The 26,917-nt window shown below is 43.4% G+C and overlaps 1 protein-coding gene across 4 annotated transcripts in view; it reads right to left on the bottom strand.

The window, feature by feature from the left end:
• The window catches only part of LOC139264624 (voltage-dependent L-type calcium channel subunit beta-2-like), a 159,772-nt gene that overhangs the window by 101,508 nt on the left and 31,347 nt on the right, over positions 1-26,917 (bottom strand). For 3 of the 4 annotated variants that reach the window (XM_070881370.1, XM_070881373.1, XM_070881371.1), the window contains exon 2: positions 6,053-6,172. The exons of the other annotated variant lie outside the window; for it this stretch is intronic. In XM_070881370.1, the coding sequence (XP_070737471.1) occupies positions 6,053-6,172 (120 nt within the window). The remainder of the gene's footprint in view (positions 1-6,052; positions 6,173-26,917) is intronic. 4 annotated transcript variants of the gene reach the window in all.

Below are 26,917 nucleotides of genomic sequence, written 5' to 3'. Positions count from 1 at the left end.
TTAAATGAGAGGGCGGGCCCAGAAAGTAGTAAATGATACCCTCAGTGGATCAGACCCAAGCGAGCCAGGTAAAGTAAAATTAATAGCAAAATTAGATGCCATCTGGATTTCATCACACCCTTTAGCAATTCTAGCTGCATGGATTACCACTTGCTGTCTCTTAACTCCAGAATATTTTCAGAGGTATATGTCAAAACTTCTGTAAGACTTCCAAGCAGCTGTGTGGCAATGAATGAAATTCTAGTATACGAAGGAGGTCCAATCAGAACTCATAAGCCGGAATTTTCCAGGGGGTGAGTGGGCGGGATTGGTGGCGGGTCAGGTGGGAAATTAGATTTTTTTTGACAGCGGGTCAGGAACCTGGTCATCCCGCCACAACGCATCTTTCCCAATGGCCCGTTGGTGATCTCGGATTGGACCCGACCCACAGAGGCGGGCCACCCAATTAAAGCAATTATTAGCATGTTGCTAGACTCTTAATAATGGCTTTAACCTTACCTTTTAACTTTAACTGCTCGCCCACAGGATCCATGCTGCTGATGGACCATGTCTGTTAACCCGAGGCAGGAGGTGAATGGCCACTGAATCAGCTGATTAGTTGACAACTTGAAATGTACTATAAAAGCTTCCATCTCGCAGCCGTTCACTTTCCAAGCGCAGAAAAAAAGACTTGGATTTATTTAGCGTCTTTCACGACCACTGGACATCTTAAAGTGCTTTACGGCCAATGAAGTACTTTTGGAGTGTAGTCACTGCTGTAATGTAGGAAATGCGACAGCCAATTTGCGCACGAGCCAGCTCCCACAAACAGCAATGTGATAAAGACCAGAAGCTGTTGCTTACTCCATTTGGAAGACAGATTGATCTTTATGCAGGCTGCAAGTGTTTGGAGCAACCTCTCCATCCAGTGTCAACTCTTTGGAACAACCTCTCTCGCCATTGACAGATTGCTTCTGTCATCTAACCTCACCTGCCATCTATTTAATCAGCATGGGTACCATTTATACTGTTTCACCTTAGTCCTCAGAATCTGACTACGATCAGCCCCAACACCAGCATCACCAGGCACACCAGCAGCAAGACCAACCTTCTCCGCAATCACCTGATGCTGCACAGGACACACGGCATCAGCACCCAAGCACACTGCTGCCCAGGAGGCCAGGGATGGCCTTGCCATGGCCAGATTTATTTCACTTGGCACTGTACACCCTGGCTGCCACATGCTGCGTCAGGTTGGCACCACCCCACACCAACACCAGAAAGTATCCCTACAATGTCCAAGCTATTCCTGTCACACCTCACCATTGCAGGGGTGGGGATACTGTTATATACACTGCAACTCACTAAGCATCTTCCAAAGGTGCACACTAATCTGTTCAAGAATGCAAAGTGTTGAAAATAAAGGTTTCGATTGACAGCACATTAACAGAAACTTTGCATGAACATTAGATAAAACACCCAAGTGGCTACCCTTGTGTGTTGCTAGTTGGTATGATTGCACTAGGATAAGGGTGAGTGTGAGGGGTGGCTAGTGAGATGGGGAAGCGATACTGTGGATAGAGGGGGAGAGGGATGGGTGGAGGTGCAATAAAGGTAAGGATGTGCAGGAATAGGGTAGAGAAGGCAGTGATGGGGATGTGATGAGAGGCTGTAAAAAGTGCGCCGTTCCTTGTAACTTGACTGAATTTGATGTACCAGCATGCTTTGAGAGGCTAAGAAGCCGTGTTGCTGGGAAAATGCAATAAAGATAGAACTGCTGTGGTTTACAAATCTACGGTTGGGATAATCTGCATGACCTCGAAAGTTCCGCAAAACAAACCTTTAAGGGGTTGTAAAATGATTGAACAATAGTCAACATGGTCTAAGACACGTATGCACTGGGAGGCATGCCAAGTTTTGGGTATAAAGGACACAGTTAGAAAGACGCTTGAGGCTGCTGTAGTGAGTCAGGCGACTTGACCAGTTGCACAGGAAGAAGGGCCAACTAGACATCGCCGAACTGGTCACTCACTGGTGTTAGCATGCATGTATGCTTGTACAGCTTGTAATCATAGATAGATTTTAAATAAAGAAACATTACCCTGAGGTCTTTTGTCTCGAGCTGTCTGTTCCACTATGGGTCCGAACTCTATATACTGTTAGACGGAGGCAAGGTAGAAACGTCTTACAAAGCACAGCAGGATGAAGGTGAGCATGGCTTTGTACTCACTTTTTCTGATCTGATGAGATCATCGAAAGGTTTGCGCCACTGCACTCAGGTCCTCCTGACAACATTCCTGCATCTGACCTCCTCTGCAATGTGCAACCAGGCTGTCTTGATCCCCTGGGGAGGTCTCATCTGCCCATCAGAAGGGAAGAGGACATCCCTGCATGCTCTTACTCCCTCCATATGCTTATGGAGAGAGTCATGGGAGAACCTGGGTGGAGCCCTGCACCTCTGTCAGTGTTTGCAGTACATTAGTGCTGTAGAACACTGACAGCACAAACATCAAAAGGTGGCCAGGTCCCTTTAAGGAAATCGGCTCAGATGCGTCATGAATAACGCCACCAAACCCGCTCCATCTAATTGGGCCGGAAAACAAGCTGGGCGGCCTTTACAAGCCCCACTGTGGTAAGCTCATTTTAGGCAGCGGGACGGAGCCAGCAGCAGGGCCATGACTCGTCACCGACACCGGCTGCACTGATGTGAGCAAACTCTCCCCATAGAAACTAAAGTGGATCCCAACAAAACCCAGGCTATAAAGAGCTTAAATGAGGTTTGTCACTTCCGAGTGGTAAATCAGTTGGAATTTTTTTTTTACATTTGGCAGAGAAAACTAAATGTTTGTGGCGACTGCCTGAACAAAAACACGTGGATATGGAGTAGTGACCAACAGAGAATGGTAAAGAAACCCTACCCCGAGATTACAGAACCCTAAAGGAGAAACCTGTGCTTTTGCAGATGTAGCTTCCTTTACACATGGTGCTATTCAACTGCAAAGTGCCCAGTCCGAGCAAATGTCTATACTAGTGAGTTGTTTTTTTTTAAACTTAGAGTTTTAACTGACAACTGGCATCTTAATGTTACAGTTAATCTTACCATGTCCCATGCACCCATCAACCTGTGCTCGCTGATCTACATTGGTTCCTGGTCCAGCTATACATGGGGCTGGATTTTTGGTTTGTTGCCACCTCAGTTTTTGCCCTGGACGGGCAGTAATGGCAGAGGAAATAATTTCCGGGCGGGCGGCTAGCTTCCAGCGCCCCGCTGGGACATTCGGTGTCGGGTTTGTGGGTCACGGAGCAGTGCCGTCCAGGAGAGATGAGCAATGCCCCCAGTTGGGACAATGTCTCGATACTTGTTTCGCACCCGAAATGTAGTGCCCTCTAGTGGGAATGCCTGTGAAAGCTGGCAGTCCGAGCTATACTGGTTGCAGTGAGTGAAGTAATGTCAACCTGAGGTAACTGTGATTGTTTTGTATTTTTACGATTTATGTTGATGTGGCATCAGTAAGGTATTGGGAATGTTTTTGGTGGCTTTTTTCCACGGCAGCTTCTCTTAGGGCGTTCCGAGGCCGGCTGTTTAGCACGGGATTTTCAGTTGCTCAGCTGGCTTTTTGCCCTAAAAGAAGAGGTGTGGAATGTCTCCCTTAGTGCTGTGCTCCACACTCAGGGCCCAGCTGGTGAATTTTGCATCTGGAAACGCAAATATTTCCCAGCGCAAAATGTACCGCTCCGCCTGAATTAATGCCGCAACAGAGGCCCGACCGAATTTCCACCCCCTTGAATTTAAAATTCTTATCCTCGTGTTCAAATCTCTTTGTGGACTCGCTTCCCCGCACCCCCCATTCTCTGTAACCTCCTCCAGGCCTACAACCCTCCGAACACTGTGCGCCTCCAATTCTGGCCTCTTGTGCATCATAGAATTCCTTAGCCACACCATTGGCAGCCATGCCTTCAGCTGTCTACGCCCCAAGCTCGGGAATTCCCTTCCTAAATCTCTCTGCCTCTCTTTCTTCTCCTTATAACCTACCTCTTTGACCAAATGTTTTGTCATCTGCCCCAATATCTTATTCTTTGGCTCAATGTCAATTTGTGTTTGATTACATAAAAACGTAAGAAATAGGAGCAGGAGTAGGCCATTTGGCCCATCGAGCCTGCTCTGCTATTTAATATCATGGCTGATCTGATCATGGACTCAGCTCCACTTCCCTGCCCGCTCCCCATAATTCTTTACTCCCTTATCGCTGCCTTAAATATATTCATTGACTCAGCCTCCACAGCTCTCTGTGGCAGAGAATTCCATAAATTTACAACCCTCTGAAAGAAGAAATTTCTCCTCATCTCAGTTTTAAATGGACGGCCCCTTTTTCTAAGACTATGTCCCTTGGTTTTAATTTCCCCCATGAGTGGAAATATCCTCTCTGCATCCACCTTGACAAGCCCCCTCATTATCTTATAAGTTTCAGTAAGATCACCTCTCATTCTTCTGAACTCCAATGAATATAGGCCCAACCTACACAACCTATCTTCATAAGTCAACCCCCTCATTCCCGGAATCAAGCTAGTGAACTCTCTCTGAGCAGCTTCCAATGCAAGTATATCCTTCCTTAAATACGGAGACCAAAACTGTATGCAGTACTCCAGGTGTGGCCTCACCAATATCCTGTACAGTTGTAGCAGGACTTCTCTGCTTTTATACACCATCCCCCTTGCAATAAAGGCCAACATTCCATTTTCCTTCCTGATTACTTGCTGTACCTGCATACTAATTTTGTGTGTTTCATGCACAAGGACCCCCAGGTCTCTCTGTACTGTAGCACTTTGCAATTTTTCTCCATTTAAATTATAATTTGCTTTTCTGTTTTACATTCCTGTGAAGTGCCCGGGGATGCTTTACTTCCTTAAAGGCATTATATAAATGCAAGTTGTTTTTGTTAGTGATTTGGAGTTTTATTCAGATCACTTTTTCAAGTTTTCCAACGGAAAACAATCATTGCAATGGGTGTTTATCAAACAAGGCTATCTGCGGTTTGTGTGCCTATGGAATGGAACAGCCAACACTTCCCTTGAAGACTTAAGTAAATATGTATAATGCAACACAAACTACCCAGCATGAATCACAGCTTCTATCCAGCTCTTCACAAGTTGCTTCTCAGAAAAAAATGTTTAAAGTGTAGAATATTCATATGCCAAATGACATTGCACCCCCTGCGGTAAAGGAAAAGATGTTCAAAAGTCAAGGACTAATGGCTTCTCCTGCATCAAACGTTGCTGCAGCTTTGCTACATTTCATGAATATTACATGAGATTTATGTATCTGGGGAGCTTAGTGCCCAGGAGTGATTGTCACCTCAAGTTCAAAACCTAATTTCCAAATCTCAATTTTGTCCCTTTTGGACATAACCTTAAACGATAGCCCCAACAAGTGGTTAGGATTTGGAATGCACTGCTCGATAGGATGGCGGATACAGATTCAATAGTAACTTTCAAAAGGGAATTTGATAAATACCTGGAGAAAAAATTGCAGGGATATAGGGAAAGAGCGGGGATGTGGGACTAAATATTCTTCAAAAGAGCAGGCACAGACTCGATGAGCCATATGGGCTCCTTCTGTGCTGTACTTTATGATTCTATGACATGCAGTGCTTCTCAAATTTGAAGAACTAGATTTAGATTCCTGAATGTTGGCTTCTTTTTAAAAAAAAAATCTTCTGCATTCAATTTTAATCTCATTTATACTTTTCTTGAATATTGATGTGATTGCCACCGCATGGGCAACATTACAGATGGCATGTAAGAGTTTTGCTACCTGTTGTGTCCGTGTGCACATGTGCGCGTGTGCAAATGTAGCTGGATTTGAACAAATTGGAAGGGAAACTCGTACTTTTCTCAAATCACTGCTTCGGTGTTAATGCCTGTTTCGATCACAGTCTCCAGCATATTCGAACTTGTTGATCCTCTGTCTCTTATGGGTGAACTTACCAAATGTAAAATAGCATTACCTCCACAATTACACTCCATCTGCTGGATACAAAACACAGTATGATCGAATTGTGAAACATTACACTACCTTTGCTTTTTCCAGCTGCGCTTGGGCTTGTCGCTCTGCTTCTCTCCGTACTGCCTCCCGGTCTTCCTCCAGAGATACATCGGACTCAGATGGACGGCTGGTATAGGAGTCTGCCGAACCCTGCAGAGGAAGAAATTAGACCTTTTATTAGTTGGTATGTGCAGTGCTGTTTGAAAATCATTGCACTCGCAGAGCACCTCCACTCATTTCAACGTAATTTTCTGCATGTTTAAAGCAAATAAATTAGCAATAAATCTGCCGCAGGATGACAGATAGGAAAAAGAATGCACTAGAAAGAGGGAGCTATCATACTTACACCTCTCTCTCTTTCTCCCTCCCCCCAGGTTTACTTATGCCAGGTACTTCCAAAGTACTATTGAAAGCACATGTTTGGATGTACTTATTTTGAAAAAGACTTGTATTTATAGAGCGCCTTTCACAACCTCAGAACGTCCCAAAGTGCTTTACAGCCAATGAAGTATATTTGAATTGTAGTCACTGTTGGAATGTAGAAGACATGGGAGCCATTTGCACACAGCAAGCAATGTGACAATGACCAATCTGTTTTAGTGATGTTGGTTGAGGGATATATATTAGTCAGGACACTAGGGATAACTCTCCCCTGCACTTCTTCAAAATAATGCCACGGGATCTTTTATGTCCACCTGAGAGAGCAGACGGGGCCTCGGTTTAACGTCTCATCCAACAGTGCAGTGCTTTCTCTGTACTGCACTGGAGTGTCACCTTAGATTTTTGTGCCCAAGTCTCGAGTGAGACAAACCAATAACCTTGCGACTCAGAGGGAAGAGTGCTACCTGCTGACACGGCTCGAGCCATTTTGTAATGGCAGATTACTGCACTAACAGTTACTAAAAGTAGCAAAATAGTAAACGGACAGCGCAAAAGAAACCATCTATAATACATGGACAGAAACAATGTTATATCATAACGTCACAAAAGCACAGCATTTAGTGATACCCAATATGTTTTTGCAACTTTTGATTTCTGTAAACAACGGCTAGTTTCCGTCAGATTCCAGCCAAAGCCTGCCACCTATGCACTCAAACGGTTAAGCTGCGACAAATTCTCACTGTGCACATTAAAAGGTCAGACTGGGGAGGAGCTCAGCAAATTAATTCATCAAAACAGTTAGAGATTATAAAATAGTGCTAGAAAAAGCCAGCAGTGATTGTCAAACGTTGTCAACACCCAATCGCGGATTGCTCAAAACAATTTAATTGCTCAAAACAAATTTAAAAATGTTTGCTCTTACACAGATATCAGAATTCTTCAAACGTCCTCCTTTGGCTCTTTTCAGAAGCCTTATCCAGGTGGCCTTCATTAGTTAGAGAGCTCAGTTATTGTCCACAGCAGCTGTGCCCAGCACAGATCCTAACAAAACGTGTTGCATAATCAGTGCTGCTTTACTTTTAACCCACCTTGCCGGTGTGCTTGCAAACGTGCTCCTTTCACTCTATTCCCTTCTCTCTCATTCTGCAATGAGTCACTCTAGCAAGGAAAAAAGACTGCTAGCTCATTTGATAGATGAAGGGTAAATGTTTTCCTTACTTGAAATCTTCAGACACCAAAATTCCCCTGGTGCAACAAGGTATCTCAGCTCATCGCACAGGCAGTCCACAACAATACAGACAAAAAACATTGTACTGGGGAACCTTTTGAAGTCCAATATGGAATTTATTTACTGACATTTGGAAGTGCAAAGTTCAATCCATCTCTCTAGGGAGACAGAGAAGCTCGTCACACCAATGAGCATGCTCAGTAGCTAGATCCTTACGCAGATGCTCACATCATACTGTGATGTTAGCCTTCTGTCAAACTGCCATTTGAAATCTCAAGGGTAGAGTATGAAAATAGCAAGGTCCTTGTAGAGCAGGAACATATGCAAACCAACTGCTTCATTTTTGTCATATACCTGCCACCAGTGTACAAAACAATATTGCCAGCTCTCACTCATTTCACAGGATCTTTTTTAACCAAGATGTCATCTCTTCCTGGCGCTTCATCTAGCGATGTTAAAAAAAAACACTTAAAGCTATGATGGAAACTATGTAAGATTCCGGTCGCAGGTTTGCAGCGGACTAGACTAATTGAAACAATAACAAGACTTATCTAAACATTTTCTGATGTCCCAAAGCATTGAATGATTTCTATTGAGATCTGATTTGCATCAGGTTATCAATGTACACTTTAAACTAACAGCTCTTCTCGAACTTAAAGCATGCACCAACACAGCTCTGACATAACTGCATAAACTGCTAGTAATGAACATCTGTTTTCCATTTTAAATAGAGCATCCCACCCACAGTTGAAATTCATCATCGATGCACAAGTGACAGTGCTGTCCCAATAGGCCCTTTCTACAGCCTAATGTTGAGACTCCCAAAACTAGAGACTTAACAACCTGCTACTGAATATTAATCTAACTGTGCTAATTGTACCCGTCACAATTGGTCCATGAATAGATTAAAAAAATGTCTACATTTGTACCAAACATACTGACTGAGCAATTTTACTTTTGTAAAATCTGTATCTATCATTAGGTCAATGGTTCCTCCTGTAAATTAGTATATCAATCACTTTTATATTTTTATGCACATGCTTAGTTTTCTGAGTTTATATATTTACTATTCTGCCATTTCAGTTAGCGTTTTCATGTGGGGTTCTGCTCGAAACTATTGGTAAACAAAGTTGGTTCTATAGATGCATGCAACAATGTTTACATTGTCATTATGTTTTATGCTTGTAATGTGAAAAAATGTCATCCTAATAAATTGAGAGACTAGCAGTGACTTACATCATCAGCTAGCCCACGGGACAGGTGTCACCCATTCATGCTTGAAACAAAGTAGATTGCAGGAAGATATCAATGGGCTGGTCAGGTGGGCAGAACAGTGGTAAATGGAATTCAATCCAGAGAAATGTGAGGTAATGCATTTGGGGAGGGCTAACAAAGCAAGGGAATATATATTAAATGACAGGATACGGAGACATGTAGAGGAACAGAGGGACCTTGGAGTGCATGTCTACAGATCCCTGAAGGTAGCAGTACAGGTAGATAAGGTGGTTAAGAAGGCATATGGAATACTTTGCTTTATTAGCCAAGGCATTGGTAGAAAAAAAAAAGAGAGTAGGGAGGTTATGCTAGAACTGTATAAAACACTAGTTAGGCATCAGCTGGAGTACTGTGTGCCGTTCTGGTTACCACATTACAGGAAAGATGTGATTGCACTAGAGAGGAAATTTATGAAGATATTGCCAGGATTGGGACATTTTAGCTATGAAGAAAGATTGGATAGGCTGGGGTTGTTTTCCTTGGAACAGAGGAGGTTGAGGGGAGACTTGATTGAGGTGTATAAAATTATGAGGGACCTAGATAGAGTGGATAGGCAGGTCCTATTTCCCTTAGCAGAGGTCAATAACTCGGGGCATAGATTTAAAGTAATTGGTAGAAGGATTAGAGGGCAGTTGCGGAGAACTTCTTTTCACCCAGAGGATGGTGGGGGTCTGAAACTCACTGCCTGAAAGGGTGGGAGAGGCAGAAACCATCACCTCATCCAAAAGTACTTGGGTAGGCATTTGAAGTGCCGCAACCTACAGGGCTACGGACCAAGAGCTGGAAAGTGGAATTAGGCTGGATAGCTCTTTTCAGCTGACACAAACACGATGGGCCGAATGGCCTCCTTCTATGCCGTAATGATTCTAATGTAATCAATTATCAGGACATGTATGATGTTCCACCAAATAACAGCCAACATAGCTTTAGAAGGAAAAGGTGCCACCAGTCCATCCGCTTTAGCTTTCGTATAAGAAAGTGGCATCCCAAGCAAACAGTGACATACTACATGATGTGGTGTCTTTACGTTTCCAAAAGTCTTTGGTAGCCTTTCATGAGGAAATTTGCTATTGATTATTAGATGAGTGATGTCAAAGGGGCAGGTGTTTAGGAATGGGGAAAATACAGAGTGGAATGCCCAGGGATCAGTGCAATGGCTCCTACATTCATAATTTGGAATGGCCTCCTTCTGTGCCATAAATTTTGATAATTCACTATTATTCCATATGTTGCTTTCACTTTTGTGTCCGAGTTTCTGAAATTCAGGTAGAAATGTGCGGTTATTATTTTTTCACCACATAAGCCAGTTAAAAACCTATCTGAAGTAACTGGTCAATCGATTGGTAGCGTAAGAGAATAATTTTTCCTCAGTAACTATACTACAATAAAAATCTCAGGCACTTATTTTGGTTTATCTTCATACAGCTGTAGAACTGTTGCGAGTTAATGTGCAAAGACCCAAATTTGTGTCAACCTTTTTTTTAAAAAAAAGCAGCACCAATACTTTAGTGTCCCACCGGAGGCGCTAAGGAGGCCAGTTTCCAGGCCTTAAAATGTCTAAATTTTGAGACACAGCTTTGAGCATGCATGCATGCATCCAGACATCCTCCAGGCACCAACAGACCTCTCTCCTAAACGGATACAGTTCACCCATTACAGATTGACCATGCAAGAGACAAAAAATGTAGCGCTGCCGGACCAAAACCTGAACTGCAATTCCCAGTCTAATACTGATCAGTGCTACTGGAAGTCACAACTAAAGTCTGTTTCAACTCCGTTCCTAGAGGATGAGTCCACAGCTTTAAAAAACAACCTTCAAACTCTCACTTGTGGAAAGGTCACAAGGGAAAGCATATAGAAACACAGAAAATAGGTGCAGGAGAAGGCCATTCGGCCCTTCGAGCATGTACCACCATTCAATATGACCACGGCTGATCATACAACTTCAGTACCCCATTCCTGCTTTCTCTCTATACCCCTTGATCACATTAGCCATAAGGGCCACATCGAACTCCCTTTTGAACATATCTAATGAACTGGTCTCAACAGCTTTCTGTGGTAGAGAATTCCACAGGTTCACAATTCTCTGAGTGAAGAAGTTTCTCCTCATCTCGGACCTAAATGGCTTACCCCTTATCCTTAGACTGTGACCCCTGGTTCTGGACTTCCCCAACATCGGGAACATTCTTCCTGCATCTAACCTGTCCAATCCCCTCAGAATTTTATATGTTTCTATGAGATCCCCTCTCATTCTTCTAAATTCCAATGAATATAAGTCTTGTCGATCCAGTCTTTCTTCATATGTCAGTCCTGCCATCCCGGGAATCTGTCTGGTGAACCTTCGCTGCACTCCCTCAATAGCAAGAATGTCCTTCCTCAGATTAGGAGACTAAAACTGAACACAATATTCAAGGTGTGGCCTCACCAAGGCCATGTACAACTGCAGTAAGACCTTCCTGCTTCTATACTCAAATCCTCTCGCTATGAAGGCCAACATGCCATTTGCCTTCTTCACCGCCTGCTGTACCTGCATGCCAACTTTCAATGACTGATGTACCATGACACCCAGGTCTCGTTGCACCTCCCCTTTTCCTAATCTGTCTCCATTAAGTTAATATTCTGCCTTCCTGTTTTTGTCACCAAAGTGGATAACCTCACATTTATCTACATTATACTGCATCTGCCATGCTTTTGCCTACTCACCTAACCTGCCCAAGTCACCCTGCAGCCTGTTAGCATCCTCCTCACAGCTCACACTGCCACCCGGCTTAGTGTCATCTGCAAACTTGGAGATATTACATTCAATTCCTTTGTCTAAATCATTAATGTGTATTGTAAATAGCTGGGGTCCCAGCACTGAACCTTGCGGTACCCCACTAGTCACTGCCTGCCATTCTGAAAAGGACATGTTTATTCCTACTCTTTGCTTTCTGTCTGTCAATCAGTTCTCTATCCACGTTAATACATTACCCCCAATACCATGCGCTTTAATTTTGCACACTAATCTCTTGTGTGGGACCTTGTCAAAAGCTTTTTGAAAGTCCAAATACACCACATCCACTGGTTCTCCCTTGTCCACACTATTAGTTACATCCTCAAAAAATTCTAGAAGATTTGTCAAGCATGATTTCCCTTTCATAAATCCATGCTGACTTGGACCGATCCCATCACTGCTTTCCAAATGTGCTGCTATTACATCTTTAATAATTGATTCCAACATTTTCCCCACTACCGATGTCCAGTTTTCTCTCTCCCTCCTTTTTAAAAAAGTGGTGTTACATTAGCTACCCTCCAATCCAGAGGAACTGATCCACATGCTCAAAGCTGTGTCTCAAAAGTTTAAGGACTATCAGGCCCTGGGGATTTATCGGCCTTCAATCCCATCAATTTCCCTAACACAATTTCCTGACGAATAAGGATTTCTTTCAGTTCCTCCTTCTTGCTAGACCCTCAGTCACCTAGCATTTCCGGAAGGTTATTTGTGCCTTCCTTAGTGAAGACAGAACCAAAGTATTTGTTTAATTGGTCTGCCATTTCTTTGTTCCCCATTATAAAGTCACCTGATTCTGACTGCAAGGGATTTCCATTTGTCTTCTCTAATCTTTTTCTCTTCACATATCTATAGCAGCTTTTGCAGTCAGTTTTTATGTTCCCAGCAAGCTTACTCTCATACTCTATTTTCCCCCTCCTAATTAAACCCTTTGTCCTCCTCTGCTGAATTCTAAATTTCTCCCAGTCTTCAGGTTTGCTGCTTTTTCTGGCCAATTTATATGCCTCGTCCTTGGATTTAACACTATCCCTAATTTCCCTTGTTAGCCACAGTTGAGCCACCTTCCCCATTTTATTTTTACGCCTGACAGGGATATACAATTGTTGAAGTTCATCCATGTGATCTTTAAATGTCTTCCATTGCCTATCCACCGTCAACTGATATTTTTTGTCAGTCTTTACGGTCGAGGACACTAACAATATTCCAACAGTGTATTTTCTCCGGGCTATGGGGGGGGGGGGGGGGGGGGGGGGGAGGTGAAACTTAACACAATCACAATCACTAAGGAGGTGGTACTTAGTAAGATAATGGGACTAAAGGCAGATAAATCTTCTGGAACTGATGGCTTGCATCCTAGGGTCTTAAGAGAAGTAACGACAGGAGATTGTGGACGCATTGGTTGTAATTTATCAAAATTCCCTGGATTCTAGGGAGGTCCTAGCAGATTGGAAAACTGTAAATGTAATGCCCCTATTTAAAAAAGGAGACAGGCAAAAAGCAGGAAACTATAGACCGGTTAGCCTAACATCTGTGGTTGGAAAAATGCTGGAGTCCATTATTAAAGAAGCAGTAGCAGGACATTTGGAAAAGCATAATTCAGTCAGGCAGAGTCAGCATGGATTTATGAAGGGGAAGTCATGTTCGACAAATTTGCTGGAATTCTTTGAGGATGTAACAACAGGCTGGATAAAGAGTGTAGAGTTGCAAAATTAGTGGGAAAACCCCCAGTGTTTGGACTCATTGGAAAGGAAATTTAATTTGGAACTATCGACCAGAAAGTTTGAGATCCTGAAGTGCACGTGGAAGAAACTACAAGTTTTAATCGAATTTCACATTTTACAAGGCAGATTGGGTCCGTATGGGAAGGGCTAAAAACTAAAGGATAACTATCCTTCAAAAGAAACCAGTTTTGAGTACTGAAACTGTCTGGGGTATTGAAACTAAACAAATTGTTGGGGGAATTGTGTAAACTCGAAAACCCTTCTTCCTAGGAGACATTAACATAGCAACAATCATCCCAGAGATAGCCAGCTATCACCCTGAGCAAGAAACCAATCCAGCATGACAATAGCGCATCCAGCCTGCATGGAAAACCCAGGCCTAGGCAGTCATTGCAAATATGAAAGCTAATTTTTCTCCATCAAGAAACAGATTTAAAAGATCGACATATCCGAGACAGGTCAACAGTAATGAGCCCGCCAAAATATGACAGCCCACTAAAAATTAAACAAAGAATCAGGACTGATTTGGCGCGAAGATTAGAACAGCTCCAAAAGTATAAGTGGGGCCCTGTTTTAACGAAGTTATGCATAGCATCACAGAGCATCAAGAAGGGAGGAGAGAGAGAGACCACTGCAGCAGTTTTAACAAGCCTCTCCAGCCTTGACGACACTACCGGGGCCAAACTGCTCTGCTATCAAGAAGGAAGGAAAAACATCACCATGGCAGAGAAAGCAGCCCCAGAACCTCGGACATCACCATCGCGGCAGCAACCGACCAAAGCCAACATGGTACCATCGAAAACATTGCAATCGACCAACTCCGAAACTAAACCCCTCAAAGAAGAAACTGAAGATTCAAAAGTTTCCACTCTACAATCTAGTCCTGACTACCAACAGGTGAAGCATTAACTAAAGAGACTTTTAAAACCTAGTTCTAACGAAAGAAAGTGGGCACTCACCCCATAAGTCCAATACATGCCCTACCGTATCAGCGGACACCACCCAACTGAAGACTACGCAGTGAGAAGTTCTCTACGACGTTTGGGGTACGGCAAGCAGAACCTACAGAGTCCAGCGAACCCTGAAATCGTGAAGCACCACCAACTGACAATAAAAGGATTGGTGAGCATAGTCCCTGTTTGCCTGGAGTTTAACCTAGTCAGAGTTAGGCATTGGGAGGTGGGAGGTGTATTATTTCTGTAACCCCTTTGAATGTGTGATATAGTGTTCTTTATTTGAATGATTACAAGTTTGACATTGTATTTTCTTGTCCTTAATAAAATCAAAGTTCTTTGCACCAAACCAGTTGTCTCTTGCACTTTGTCACATCCCCCAAATAAATCCAAAGTCTAGAACCCAGAGAGTGAGAGTGATTCGAACCGCTCAGAAGGTCAGAGGTGAAACTGACTCCACACACCACCCCCTACAAGGGGAACCAGTGGATGTGGTGTATTGGACTTCCAGAAGGCATTTGACAAGATGCCACATAAAATGTTGCTGCACAAGACAAAAGTTCACAGGGTTGGGGGTAATATATTAGCATGGATAGAGGATTGGCTAACTAACAGAGAATTGGGATGAATGGTTCATTCTCTGGTTGGCAACCAGTAACTAGTGGGGTGCCGCAGGGATCTATGCTGGGACCCCCAACTATTTGCAATCTATATTAACGACTTGTAAGAAGGGACTGAGTGTAACATTGCCAAGTTTGCTGACGATATAAAGATGGGAGGAAAAGCAATGTGTGAGGAGGACACAAAAAATCTGCAAAAGGACATAGACAGGCTAAGTGAGTGCGCAAAAATTTGGCAGATGGAGTATAATGTTGAAAAGTGTGTGAGGTCATGCACTTTAGTAGAAAAAAAATCAAAGAGCAAGTTATTATTTAAATGGAGAAAGATTGCAAAGTGCTGTAGTACAGCGGGACCTGGGGTACTTGTGCATGAAACACAAAAGAATAGTATACAGGTACAGCAAGTGATCAGGAAGGCCAATGGTATCTTGGCCTTTATTGCAAAGGGGATGGAGTATAAAAACAGGGAAGTCTTGCTACAACTATACAAGGTATTGGTGAGGCCACACCTGGAATACTGCATGCAGTTTTGGTTTCCATATTTACGAAAGAATATACTTGCTTTGGAGGCAGTTCAGAGAAGGTTCACTAGGTTGATTCCGGGGATGAGGGGGTTGACTTATGAGGAAAGGTTGAGTAGGTTGGGCCTCTACTCATTGGAATTCAGAAGAATGAGAGGTGATCTTATTGAGACATATGATTATGAGGGGGTTTGACAAGGTGGATGCAGAAAGGATGTTTCCACTGATGGGGGAGACTAGAACTAGAGGGCACGATTTTAGAATAAGGGGCCACCCATTTAAACAGAGATGAGGAGAAACTTCTTCTCTCAGAGGGTTGTAAATCTGTGGAATTCACTGCCTCAGAGAGCTGTGGAAGCTGGGACATAAATAGACAGTTCCTTAAGCGAAAAGGGAATAAGGGGTTATGGGGAGTGGGCGGGGAAGTGGAGCTGAGTCCATGATCTTATTAAATGGCGGAGCAGGCTCGAGGGGCCGTTTGACCTACTCCTGTTCCTATTTCTTATGTTCTTATGTTCTTATATCAATAGAATAATAAAACTAGCCAGCCCCTCTGCAGTTTCCATCATGATTTAACTAGCTCCCTGGGGCTTTCCACAGGGTTAACTAAAGATTACAACTTCTGGCATCCTTTTCAAACACCTGGAAACAAACAGTTTCTTATACTAGGTAAAGGAGAGATGCGATTCAAAACAGGTAGTTCTTCATTTCCAAATCTAGTCTTTAACCCTTTTAGAAGTGTGAACATAAAATTTGGTTACTTTGTAGGAAGGTTAAAGTATAACATTAACTTGTCTCAGCCCCAAAAATGTAAAATTTGTACTCTCTCAAAAACTTGTATCCAGGCAACAAGTAAGTTTTATAACTGCAGCTGATGTGTCACTGAAACCTCGGTCTCAAACTGGCATTGTTCAAATTGTGAATTAATATTTTCAGTGTGAAAGATTATCATTTACAAGGTGCAAGATATTTGGAAAATCTTAGCATTATATTAAATTAATTATAGTGTTATTCGGTGCCAAAATATAGAAACTCCATCTCTACTGTCTAGTGTCACTATGCAGGGTTAAATACCAAAGTGAAAGTCAAGTTGAAGACAATATCACTGCAGTCCTGTCAGGTTGCCCACTTTGTGCGGGAAGGTCTGATAAGATTTTTGTGTGCAAATGCTTAAGTCATTACATCACAGCTCAAGTAGATAAGGCCATTTAAAAAAAAAAGCAAACAGAAACCCTCGGATTATATCCAGAGTCATAAGGGTGCAAATGGAAGCTTATTGCGCCTGTGTTATGAAATGGGGGTAACGAGGCCCAATTTCAGGAACCAATGTCCCTCACCCAAAGCATGCCTGAAAGATGTTCGACCAGATATTGGATCGGGCCATTTTTCAGGCATCCCTGGTGGCCACCTGAAAGAGGGGCTTGGACCCTCATTTACATAAGGGTATTACACCTGTTTTAGGACCCCTTGCTGAAACTTTAGTGCAATGGATGAGAAGGATTCAGGTCTATAATGTTAATGAGGCCCTGGCCCAATTTCGGGCTGGATTTGGGCCTGATCGTTGGGGTGAGCGCTCAATGCACGGTGCTCATTTTAGGACTGACAGAATTTCCACCCATATCATACAAAAAGTAAGCAGGTACTGTTTAAGGTTATAGTTACACAAAAGATATCAATAATCTAAATGTTCAAGATATTAAGGGGAACCGATACTCCATCTACCCTTTCTCCACCCCCCCGCCATCCCAGTGGCGCTAACTGGAAGCACAAATGATGCAAATTTTTCCCCCTAAGAATCTTATGTTAAGGAAGGCAACCAATCAAAACATATCATGCAGAATATGTTGCTGACTTATCTTCAGGAGAGCTAGGAAAAACTTCACAACGTTCACCTGGTAAACTAAATAAACTGGAGAGAGTCAGTTAGAGACTGTACTTGGTGTGGGGAAGAAACACTGACAGTATCCTGAGCATTTCATTCTTCTATCCTCTCAATTGTTTCTCATGTTAATCCAGAAAGTAAAATCACTTGTATACTCCAACAAAGTATTTGAGCATTCCGAGCTTCACAGTTAGGGCTGACTGCCAGCAACAGAACTCAAACGAAATAGCAGCTCCATGCTTTAGGCCCATGCTCCTTCACAGCCCCTAGCAGTGCATACACCACACTCATCCTCACCAGCCCACTATCCTGTCCAAATCAGTGCACAACTGTACTATTGAACTATGCAGAAATATAGGGTACATTATATTATTTGGTTCATTTAGAACATTGCTTTTTAAAATTCTTACACCCACTGTATAAATAGAACGTTCCCAATTTCTGCACATGCCTTGGCTTTGCAGAGACATTTGAAACAAATAAGATTCCAGGGCAGTGGCTGAATTCCCAACTACATTTGGATTTAGAATAGAGGTTACGCAAGAGTGTCTAAAGCCAATGTATGGAATGTCTGAATAAGCTCTCATTAGCATAATGTTTCTGGAGATTTAACAGGATTAATGAGCATTTCCATGGCTATCAGAATGTTACACAGTATGATAGCAATTGACCGACCTTCAGGAGTGGCTCAACTGCTAGAAACTGGAAGTTGGAAATTCTTCATCATCGGCAGTCCTTCGGAATCGAGGAAGACTTGCTTCCACTCTTAACAGGAGTTCTTAGGTGGCTGAACAGTCCAATACAAGAACCACAGTCTCTGCCACAGGTGGGACAGATAGTCGTTGAGGGAAGGGATGGGTGGGACTGGTTTGCCGCATGCTCCTTCCGCTGTCTGCGCTTGATTTCTGCATGCTCTCAGCGACGAGACTCGAGGTGCTCAGCACCCTCCGGATGCACTTCCTCCACTTAGGGCGGTCTTTGGCCAGGGACTCCCAGGTGACAGTGGGGATGTTGCACTTTATCAAGGAGGCTTTGAGGGTGTCCTTGTAACGTTTCCATTGCCCACCTTTGGCTCATTTGCTGTGAAGGAGTTCCGAGTAGAGCACTTGCTTTGGGAGTCTCATGTCTGGCATGCAAACTATGTGGCCTGCCCAGCGGAGCTGATCAAGTGTGGTCAGTGCTTCAATGCTGGGGATGTTGGCCTGGTTGAGGATGCTAACGTTGGTGCGTCTGTCCTCCCAGGGGATTTGTAGGATCTTGCGGGGCATCATTGGTGGTATTTCTCCAGTGACTTGAGGTGTCTGCTGTACATGGTCCATGTTTCTGAGCCATACAGGAGGGTGGGTATTACTACAGCCCTGTAGACCATGAGCTTGGTGACAGTATCTCTGTAATGTTGGAAGTTATATACACTTTAAATATTGGACTCCCAGACGCAGAGCTTGCCGAAATATTGAACACAATTGGCACTGTTGTCATCATTTTGCAGAACAGGACCGGGAATTCATATCAGTCTGAAGGTAAAAATCCAACTGCCTTAAAGTTCCACGGCTACAGTCCTGTCAAGAAGTTGGAGACCATTAAAAACCCAACTGCTGGCAATAGCCACTATTTAAAACCTTATCAAGAGATACAATCCAGCTTAGCTATGATGGACTCCACTGTTGAATAGCCTGCCAACATCCACTGTCTGGGGTCACAGATGAAGAACGGGTACTCGGGTGAGGTACTGGAATATAGCCGGTAACAATAGAACCATATTCCATCATAAGTTAGTGCCTTCAGGAAAAAGTTAAGGACATGATCAAAGACAAGAAATTGTTTAACATTATGAGCCAATCAGAACTCTTTAACAACCCTATGAACATATTTTCTCGCTCTCAGCTTTACAATTGCATAAAGCATGAACAGCCAACCACACCAGAGCTCCCAAGCTCAACCTCATTACATATTCACAGCAAATTCCTCCTTCTCTGCTTGCAGAGCAAGGCAGAAAATAATGAGAAAATCCTCACGGGAGGAAGGACTCCTCATCATTAAGCCCTCAAGTCCTCCTGAAGTGGCCATTCTCCAATTCCTGGAACGGGAGAACACATAGCGAGGCAGGCTGAAGCCAGGGTCGTCCTCCATGCTGAAACACACACACACACATGCTGCAGTATAACACCATGACATTTCACATAGAGACATGTCAGCATTGGCCCTGAATTCGTAGGAGGTGCACATGTGCCCACAGGGGCCCCGCCAGTTCAGAGTTTAAGCATGTGAAGTGCATGTGCCTAAACCTGAACCTTGCGATCTGTCAAGAATCCTCGACAAATCGCACGCATCCGGAAGTAAAGGGCTTCCGTGGGCGGAGAGTTGGGCTATTTGCTGGGCATTAAGACAGAGATAGACAGTTTCTTAACCGATAAAGGGAATAAGGGGTTAAGGGGAGCAGGCAGGGAAGTGGATGAGTCCATAATCGGATCAGCCACGATTGTATTAAATGGCAGAGCAGGCTTGAGGGACCGTATGGCCTCCTTCTGCTCCTCTCTCTTATGTTCTTATGTTATGAATGCCCATGAAATTCTTACGTCTGATAAAAGCAGGCCTGTAAGACTTTTAAAGGACAGAAAAACACATTTTTTTCAATAATTTAAATATTTAAAATCCTGTTAAATAAGGTACATTTATTTTTAGACCCTTTGAAATATGTAAAAAAAAAATTTAATTTAAATTTGTTTTAAGTAATTAATTAAATTGCATTTTGATTAATTTCAAATGTGATTTTTAAAAATTTATTTTAAGTCTGTGTGTATTTTGGGGTATTCCCATTCATAGTTATGGTGATTCCGTATATACAGAATTCACCATAAGTATGAATGGGAATACCCCTTTGATTGGTTGGGCTAGCCCATGTGATCCCAGCGATGCGTGCGAAGCGCCTGTGTCCCTGGAATATGTGGGCCTCTACGCAGGCCTTCACGTAGAGGCCCTGGACCACAAGTCTCTGAAGCTCCAGAACTACCAGGTAAATTCGTAGAAATTTCTCAGGTCGGAGGCACCTGCCCGCAGGAAGCCTCCGACCGCAATTTCTGGGCCATTGTTTGCAGAAGGGCTCCCCCACAAAAATAGTGTGTTGAGATTTTGCAACAATCCAACATCTTTATGGTCACTTTTACTGATAGCAGATTATTTTTTTTAAATTAAACAGAATTCAAGTTCTCAAATTGTCATGGTATTTGAACACTCATCCTTTGGATTATTTGTCCAGGCCTCTGGATGACTAGTTCACTAATAGTATCATAGTAATACAAGGAATAGGAGTAAGCCATTCAGTCCCTCGGACCCGCTCTGCCATTCAATGGGATTATGGCTGATCTGCATCTCAACTCATTTCTCTCAACTTTGCTCCATATCCATTGATGCACTTATCTAGCAAAAATCTATGTGTCAGTCTTGAAAGCTCATTGTCCTACCAGCCACCACCTTTCAAGAGTTCAACATTTCTACTATGCTTTGTGTAAACAAAAATGCTTCCTAATTTTGCTCCTGAATGGCCTAGCTCTAACTTTATTATATCCCTTATTCTCGATTCCCCCACTAGAGGAAATAGTTGCTCCGTATCTACCCTATCAAATCCTTTTAACATTTGAAACACCTCAATTAGATCACTCCTCAATGTTCTATACTCAAGGGAGTACAAGTCAAGTTTATGCAATCCGTCCTCATAATTTAACCCTCTCAGCTCCAGTATCTTTCTGGTAAATCAGCGCTGTTCCTCCTTCCAAGGCCAGTACATCATTCCCAAGTTGCAGTGCCCAAACCTGAACACAGTACTCCATATGGGGTCTGTCCACTACACTACTGTAAGCACAGAAGCAGACAAGTAATAGCATTGTCAGTAGCAACCCCCACTTTGTAATGCACAAAAGGCTGCAGGCAATGCTTCTAAATATTGAACATGCTTGGACAATCGTCCCATGCACTGTGCCATATACATCACAGTTAATCACATTCAGTCTGACTTTGGAAGATCAGGTTGCTGAGCAGAAGGCTTAGCCATCAACCAATCACCTCCCCACCCCACCCCTTTTCCTCGCCAACCATTGCTTTATGCTCAGCTAGGGCAGCATTTAGGCATAGTGCACAAGCAAACAAGACTGAGAGTACACAAATCACAAAGGGCAATTTAAATCACTGTAGGAAGACTTTAATACCTGTAGTACTAACTCCACATGCACTGTTAGCACTATATAGCTCACAACAGTACACTCATACATCACAACCAATATAATTCACTAAACTCATGATTAATTTACATGTTGTTATCTTGGCATTTTTTAATGTGCTGTAATTGCCAACTGGTCCCTGGGAGTAGTTTGGCCCAAGTAACAGGAAAGCACCTTGCTGTTCCATTACAGTTAATATGTACATATACTGAACTTTTATGGTGCACAATTGAGGAGCACATTAGAAGGTATGTACAATATCACTCAGCAACAATCCCCAGACTGCTGTGGTTTCTGTCTGGGTAGTGTGAGATACTGATTCCTGTCTGGGTGGAGCGAGATACTGAAGTTCTACATGCTGCACCATTCACTTCTGCCAGTACGGCTTTAGAAACTGCCAGATGCCCACATTACTGACTCATTGGTTTTATGGCAGGGGGATGGGAACCAATGCAGGGAGACAGGGCGAAACAAAATGGAGACAAAAGCAAAAGACAGAAAGGAGATGAGTAAAGGTGGAGGGCAGAGAAACCCAAGGCAAAAAATAAAAAGGGCCACGGTACAGCAAAATTCTAAAGGGTCAAAGTGTAATAAAAAGGCAAGCCTGAAAGCTCGGTGCCTCAATGCGAGGAGTATTCGGAACCCAGGAGAGGGCTCTGAGCTAGTTAGAGTGGGTGAGAGCTCAGATGAACAGGACTCCAAGAAAGAATGCAAAAGGCAGGAGGCAACAGAGCAGAGTAGCACTGGGGTAAGTGTAAACCACTAGGTGATAGGAAGGGACAATATGTATGAATATAAAGGGACTGCAGGAGGGGTCAAAACTAAAAATCATGGTTTAAAAACTAGTATTAAAACACTTTACCTAAACGCATGCAGCATTCGAAATAAAGTAAATGAGTTGACGGCACAAATCATTTGAAATGGGTATGATTTGGTGGCCATTACAGAAACGTGATTGCAGGGTGGCCAAGACTGGGAATTAAACATACAGGGGTATCTGACAATTCGGAAGCATAGACAAGAAGGGAAAGGAGGTGGGGTAGCTCTGATAATAAAGGATGATATCAGGGCAGTTGTGAGAGACGATATTGGCTCTAATGAACAAAATGTTGAATCATTATGGGTGGAGATTAGAGATAGTAAGGGGAAAAAGTCACTGGTGGGCGTAGTTTATAGGCCCCCAAATAATAACTTCACGGTGGGGCGGGCAATAATCAAGGGAATAATGGAGGCACGTGAAAAAGGAACGGCAGTAATCATGGGGGATTTTAACCTACATATCGATTGGTCAAATTAAATTGCACGGGGTAGCCTTGAGGAGGAATTCATAGAATGCATACGGGATTGTTTCTTAGAACAGTATGTTACAGAACCTACAAGGGAGCAAGCTATCTTAGATCTGGTCCTGTGTAATGAGATAGGAATAATAAACGATCTCCTAGTAAAAGATCCTCTCGAAATGAGTGATCACAGTATGGTTGAATTTGTAATAAAGATTGAGGGTGAGGAAGTAGTGTCTCAAACGAGCGTACTATGCTTAAACAAAGGGGACTACAGTGGGATGAGGGCAGAGTTGGCTAAAGTAGACTGGAAACACAGACTAAACGGTGGCACAACTGAGGAACAGTGGAGGACTTTTAAGGAGCTCTTTCATAGTGCTCAACAAAAATATATTCCAGTGAAAAAGAAGGGCGGTAAGAGAAGGGAAACCAGCCGTGGATAACCAAGGAAATAAAGGAGAGTATCAAATTAAAAACCAATGCGTATAAGGTGGCCAAGGTTAGTGGGAAACGAGAAGATTGGGAAAATTTTAAACGACAGCAAAGAATGACTAAGAAAGCAATAAAGAAAAGAAAGATAGATTACAAAAGTAAACTTGCGCAAAACATAAAAACAGATATTAAAAACTTTTACCGATATATAAAACGGAAAAGAATGACTAAAGTAAATGTTGGTCCCTTAGAAGATGAGAAGGGGGATTTAATAATGGGAAATGTGGAAATGGCTGAGACCGTAAACAATTATTTTGCTTCAGTCTTCACAGTGGAAGACACAAAAACCATGCCAAAAATTGCTGGTCACAGGAATGTGGGAAGGGAGGACCTTGAGATAAACACTATCACTAGGGGGGTAGTGCTGGACAGGCTAATGGGACTCAAGGTAGACAAGTCCCCTGGTCCTGATGAAATGCATCCCAGGGTATTAAAAGAGATGGCGGAAGTTATAGCAGAAGCATTCGTTATAATCTACCAAAATTCTCTGGACTCTGTGGAGGTACCAGCGGATTGGAAAGCAACTAATGTAACGTCTCTACTTAAAAAAGGGGGCAGACAAAAGGCAGGTAACTATAGGCCGGTTAGTTTAACATCTGTAATGGGGAAAATGCTTGAAGCTATCAATAAGGAAGAAATAGCGGGACATCTAGCTAGGAATAGTGCAATCAAGCAGACGCAGTATGGATTCATGAAGGGGAAATCATGTTTAATTAATTTACTGGAATTCTTTGAGGATATAACGAGCATGGTGGATAGAGGTGTACCAATGGATGTGGTGTATTTAGATTTCCAAAAGGCATTCGATAAGGTGCCACACAAAAGGTTACTGCAGAAGATAAAGGTATGCGGAGTCAGAGGAAATGTATTAGCATGGATAGAGAATTGGCTGGCGAGGAGAAAGCAGAGAGTCGGGATAAATGGTCCTTTTCGGGTTGGAAATCGGTGGTTAGTGGCGTGCCACAGCGATCGGTGCTGGGACCACAACTGTTTACAATATACATAGATGACCTGGAAGAGGGGACAGAGTGTAGTGTAACAAAATTTGCAGATGACATAAAGATTAGTGGGAAAGCGGCTTGTGTAGAGGACACAGAGAGGCTGCAAAGAGATTTAGATAGGTTAAGCGAATAGGCTAAGGTTTGGCAGATGGAATACAATGTCGGAAAATGTGAGGTCATCCACCTTGGAAAAAAAAAACAGTAATAGGGAATATTATTTGAATGGGGAGAAATTACAACATGCTGCGGTGCAGAGGGACCTGGGGATCCTTGTGCATGAAACTCTTTTGAGTTTACCTGCAAAACATAAAAACATTAAACGGTGCCACCCGACCTGGGTGACACTCCAGACATTTACAAGGCCCTTTTTTTTCCCCCCTTTTTTGTGTTTTTTTTTGTGTTTTTCTTTTTTTTTTCTTTTTTTTTGGGCACTAAAATCACAATTTTCCCCAGTGCCCCCTATAAAAGGGAAGGGGGACACTAAAAGCACCGGCAATTAAAACAAATTAAACTTAAAAACGTAAAATCAAATTAAAATTTGGTTGCCGGGCGTGATGATGCACTCCAGTCCCTCCGGTGCCCACCTCTCGCGGAAGGCCGCGAGCGTACCGGTGGACACCGCGTGCTCCATCTCCAAGGACACCCTGGACCGGATGTAAGAGCGGAAGAGAGGCAGGCAGTCAGGTTGAACGACCCCCTCGACCGCCCGCTGCCTGGACCGGCTGATGGCACCCTTGGCCATGCCCAGGAGCAGTCCTACGAGGAGGCCTTTGGACTCCTTGTGCATGAATCCCAAAAAGTTAGTTTGCAGGTGCAGCAGGTAATCAGGAAGGCGAATGGAATGTTGGCCTTCATTGCGAGAGGGATGGAGTACAAAAGCAGGGAGGTCCTGCTGAAACTGTACAGGGTATTGGTGAGGCCGCACCTGGATTACTGCGTGCAGGTTTGGTCACCTTACTTAAGGAAGGATATACTAGCTTTGGAGGGGGTACAGAGACGATTCACTAGGCTGATTCCGGAGATGAGGGGGTTACCTTATGATGATAGATTGAGTAGACTGGGTCTTTACTCGTTGGAGTTCAGAAGGATGAGGGGTGATCTTATAGAAACATTTAAAATAATGAAAGGGATAGACAAGATAGAGGCAGAGAGGTTGTTTCCACTGGTCGGGGAGACGAGAAATAGGGGGCACAGCCTCAAAATACGGGGGAGCCAATTTAAACCGAGTTGAGAAGGAATTTCTTCTCCCAGAGGGTTGTGAATCTGTGGAATTCTCTGCCCAAGGAAGCAGTTGAGGCTAGCTCATTGAACGTATTCAAATCACAGATAGATAGATTTTTAACCAATAAGGGAATTAAGGGTTACGGGGAGCGGGCGGGTAAGTGGAGCTGAGTCCACGGCCAGATCAATCATGATCTTGTTAAATGGCGGAGCAGGCTCGAGGGGCTAGATGGTATACTCCTGTTCTTAATTCTTATGTTCTTATGTTATGTGAATGTAGCAAAACTTCCACAAATGGCATAACAGGGCACCTGATCCTGTCTTTACATACCTAAAAGTAGAAAAGAACTGACCATTCCATTAATTCCCTTCCATTATCATCATAAGCAGTCCCTCGAAATCGAGGAAGACTTGCTTCCACTCTAAAAGGGAGTTCTTAGGTGACGGAACAGTCCAATATGGGAATTACAGTCTCTGTCACAGGTGGGACAGTCGTTGAAGGAAAGGGTGGGTGGGGAGTCTGGTTTTCCGCCTGCTCCTTCCGCTGCCTGTGCTTACTTTCTGCATGCTCTCGGCGATGAGACTCGAGGTGTTCAGTGCCCTCCTGGATGCTCTTCCTCCACTTAAGGGCAGTCTATGGTCAGGGACTCCCAGATGTCGGTGGAGATGTTTCCTTTTATCAAGGAGGCTTTGAGGGTGTCCTTGAAATGTTTCCTCTGCCCACTTGGGGCTCGCTTGCCGTGTAGGAGTTCCGAGTCGAGCGCTTGCTTTGGAAGTCTTGTGTCAGGCATGCGAACAATGTGGCTTGCCCAACAGAGCTGGTTGAGTGTGGTCAATGCTTCGATGCTGGGAATGTTGGCCTGATCGAGGACACTAACAGTTATGTCTTTAGATGCTCTGATAATGACTCCACAGGCAATGTATTGCACTTGAACTGTAGTGACCTTAGTCCATTTAATATAACTCCCGAGTGGTGATCACACATGGTGGTCTGCCTTTTATACTAGGCCTGGCACACCTGTACAGGTAAGCTACAAGTCTCCCACTGCAGTGCCCTCTGGTGGCACACCTTAGTGACCATACAGCTGGTGTACACGTTTCCCATAGTAGTGCCCTCTAGTGGCACATCATATGTAATAGTACAAGCAGTAAACATGTCTGGGTACATGACACTAACATTAGTGCATCTGTCCTCCCAGGGGATTTGCAGGATCTTGTGGAGACATCGTTGGTGGTATTTCGCCAGCGATTTGAGGTGTCTATTATATATGGTCCATGTCTCTGAGCCATACAGGAGGTCGGGTATCACTACAGCCCATAAAAGCTTGGTGCCAGA

This window comes from Pristiophorus japonicus, chromosome 5, assembly GCF_044704955.1.
Source record: "Pristiophorus japonicus isolate sPriJap1 chromosome 5, sPriJap1.hap1, whole genome shotgun sequence".
NCBI classification, from domain to species: Eukaryota; Metazoa; Chordata; class Chondrichthyes; family Pristiophoridae; genus Pristiophorus; species Pristiophorus japonicus.
Note: the sequence above shows the minus strand (reverse complement) of the source record. Positions and strands in the feature narration are given on the sequence as shown.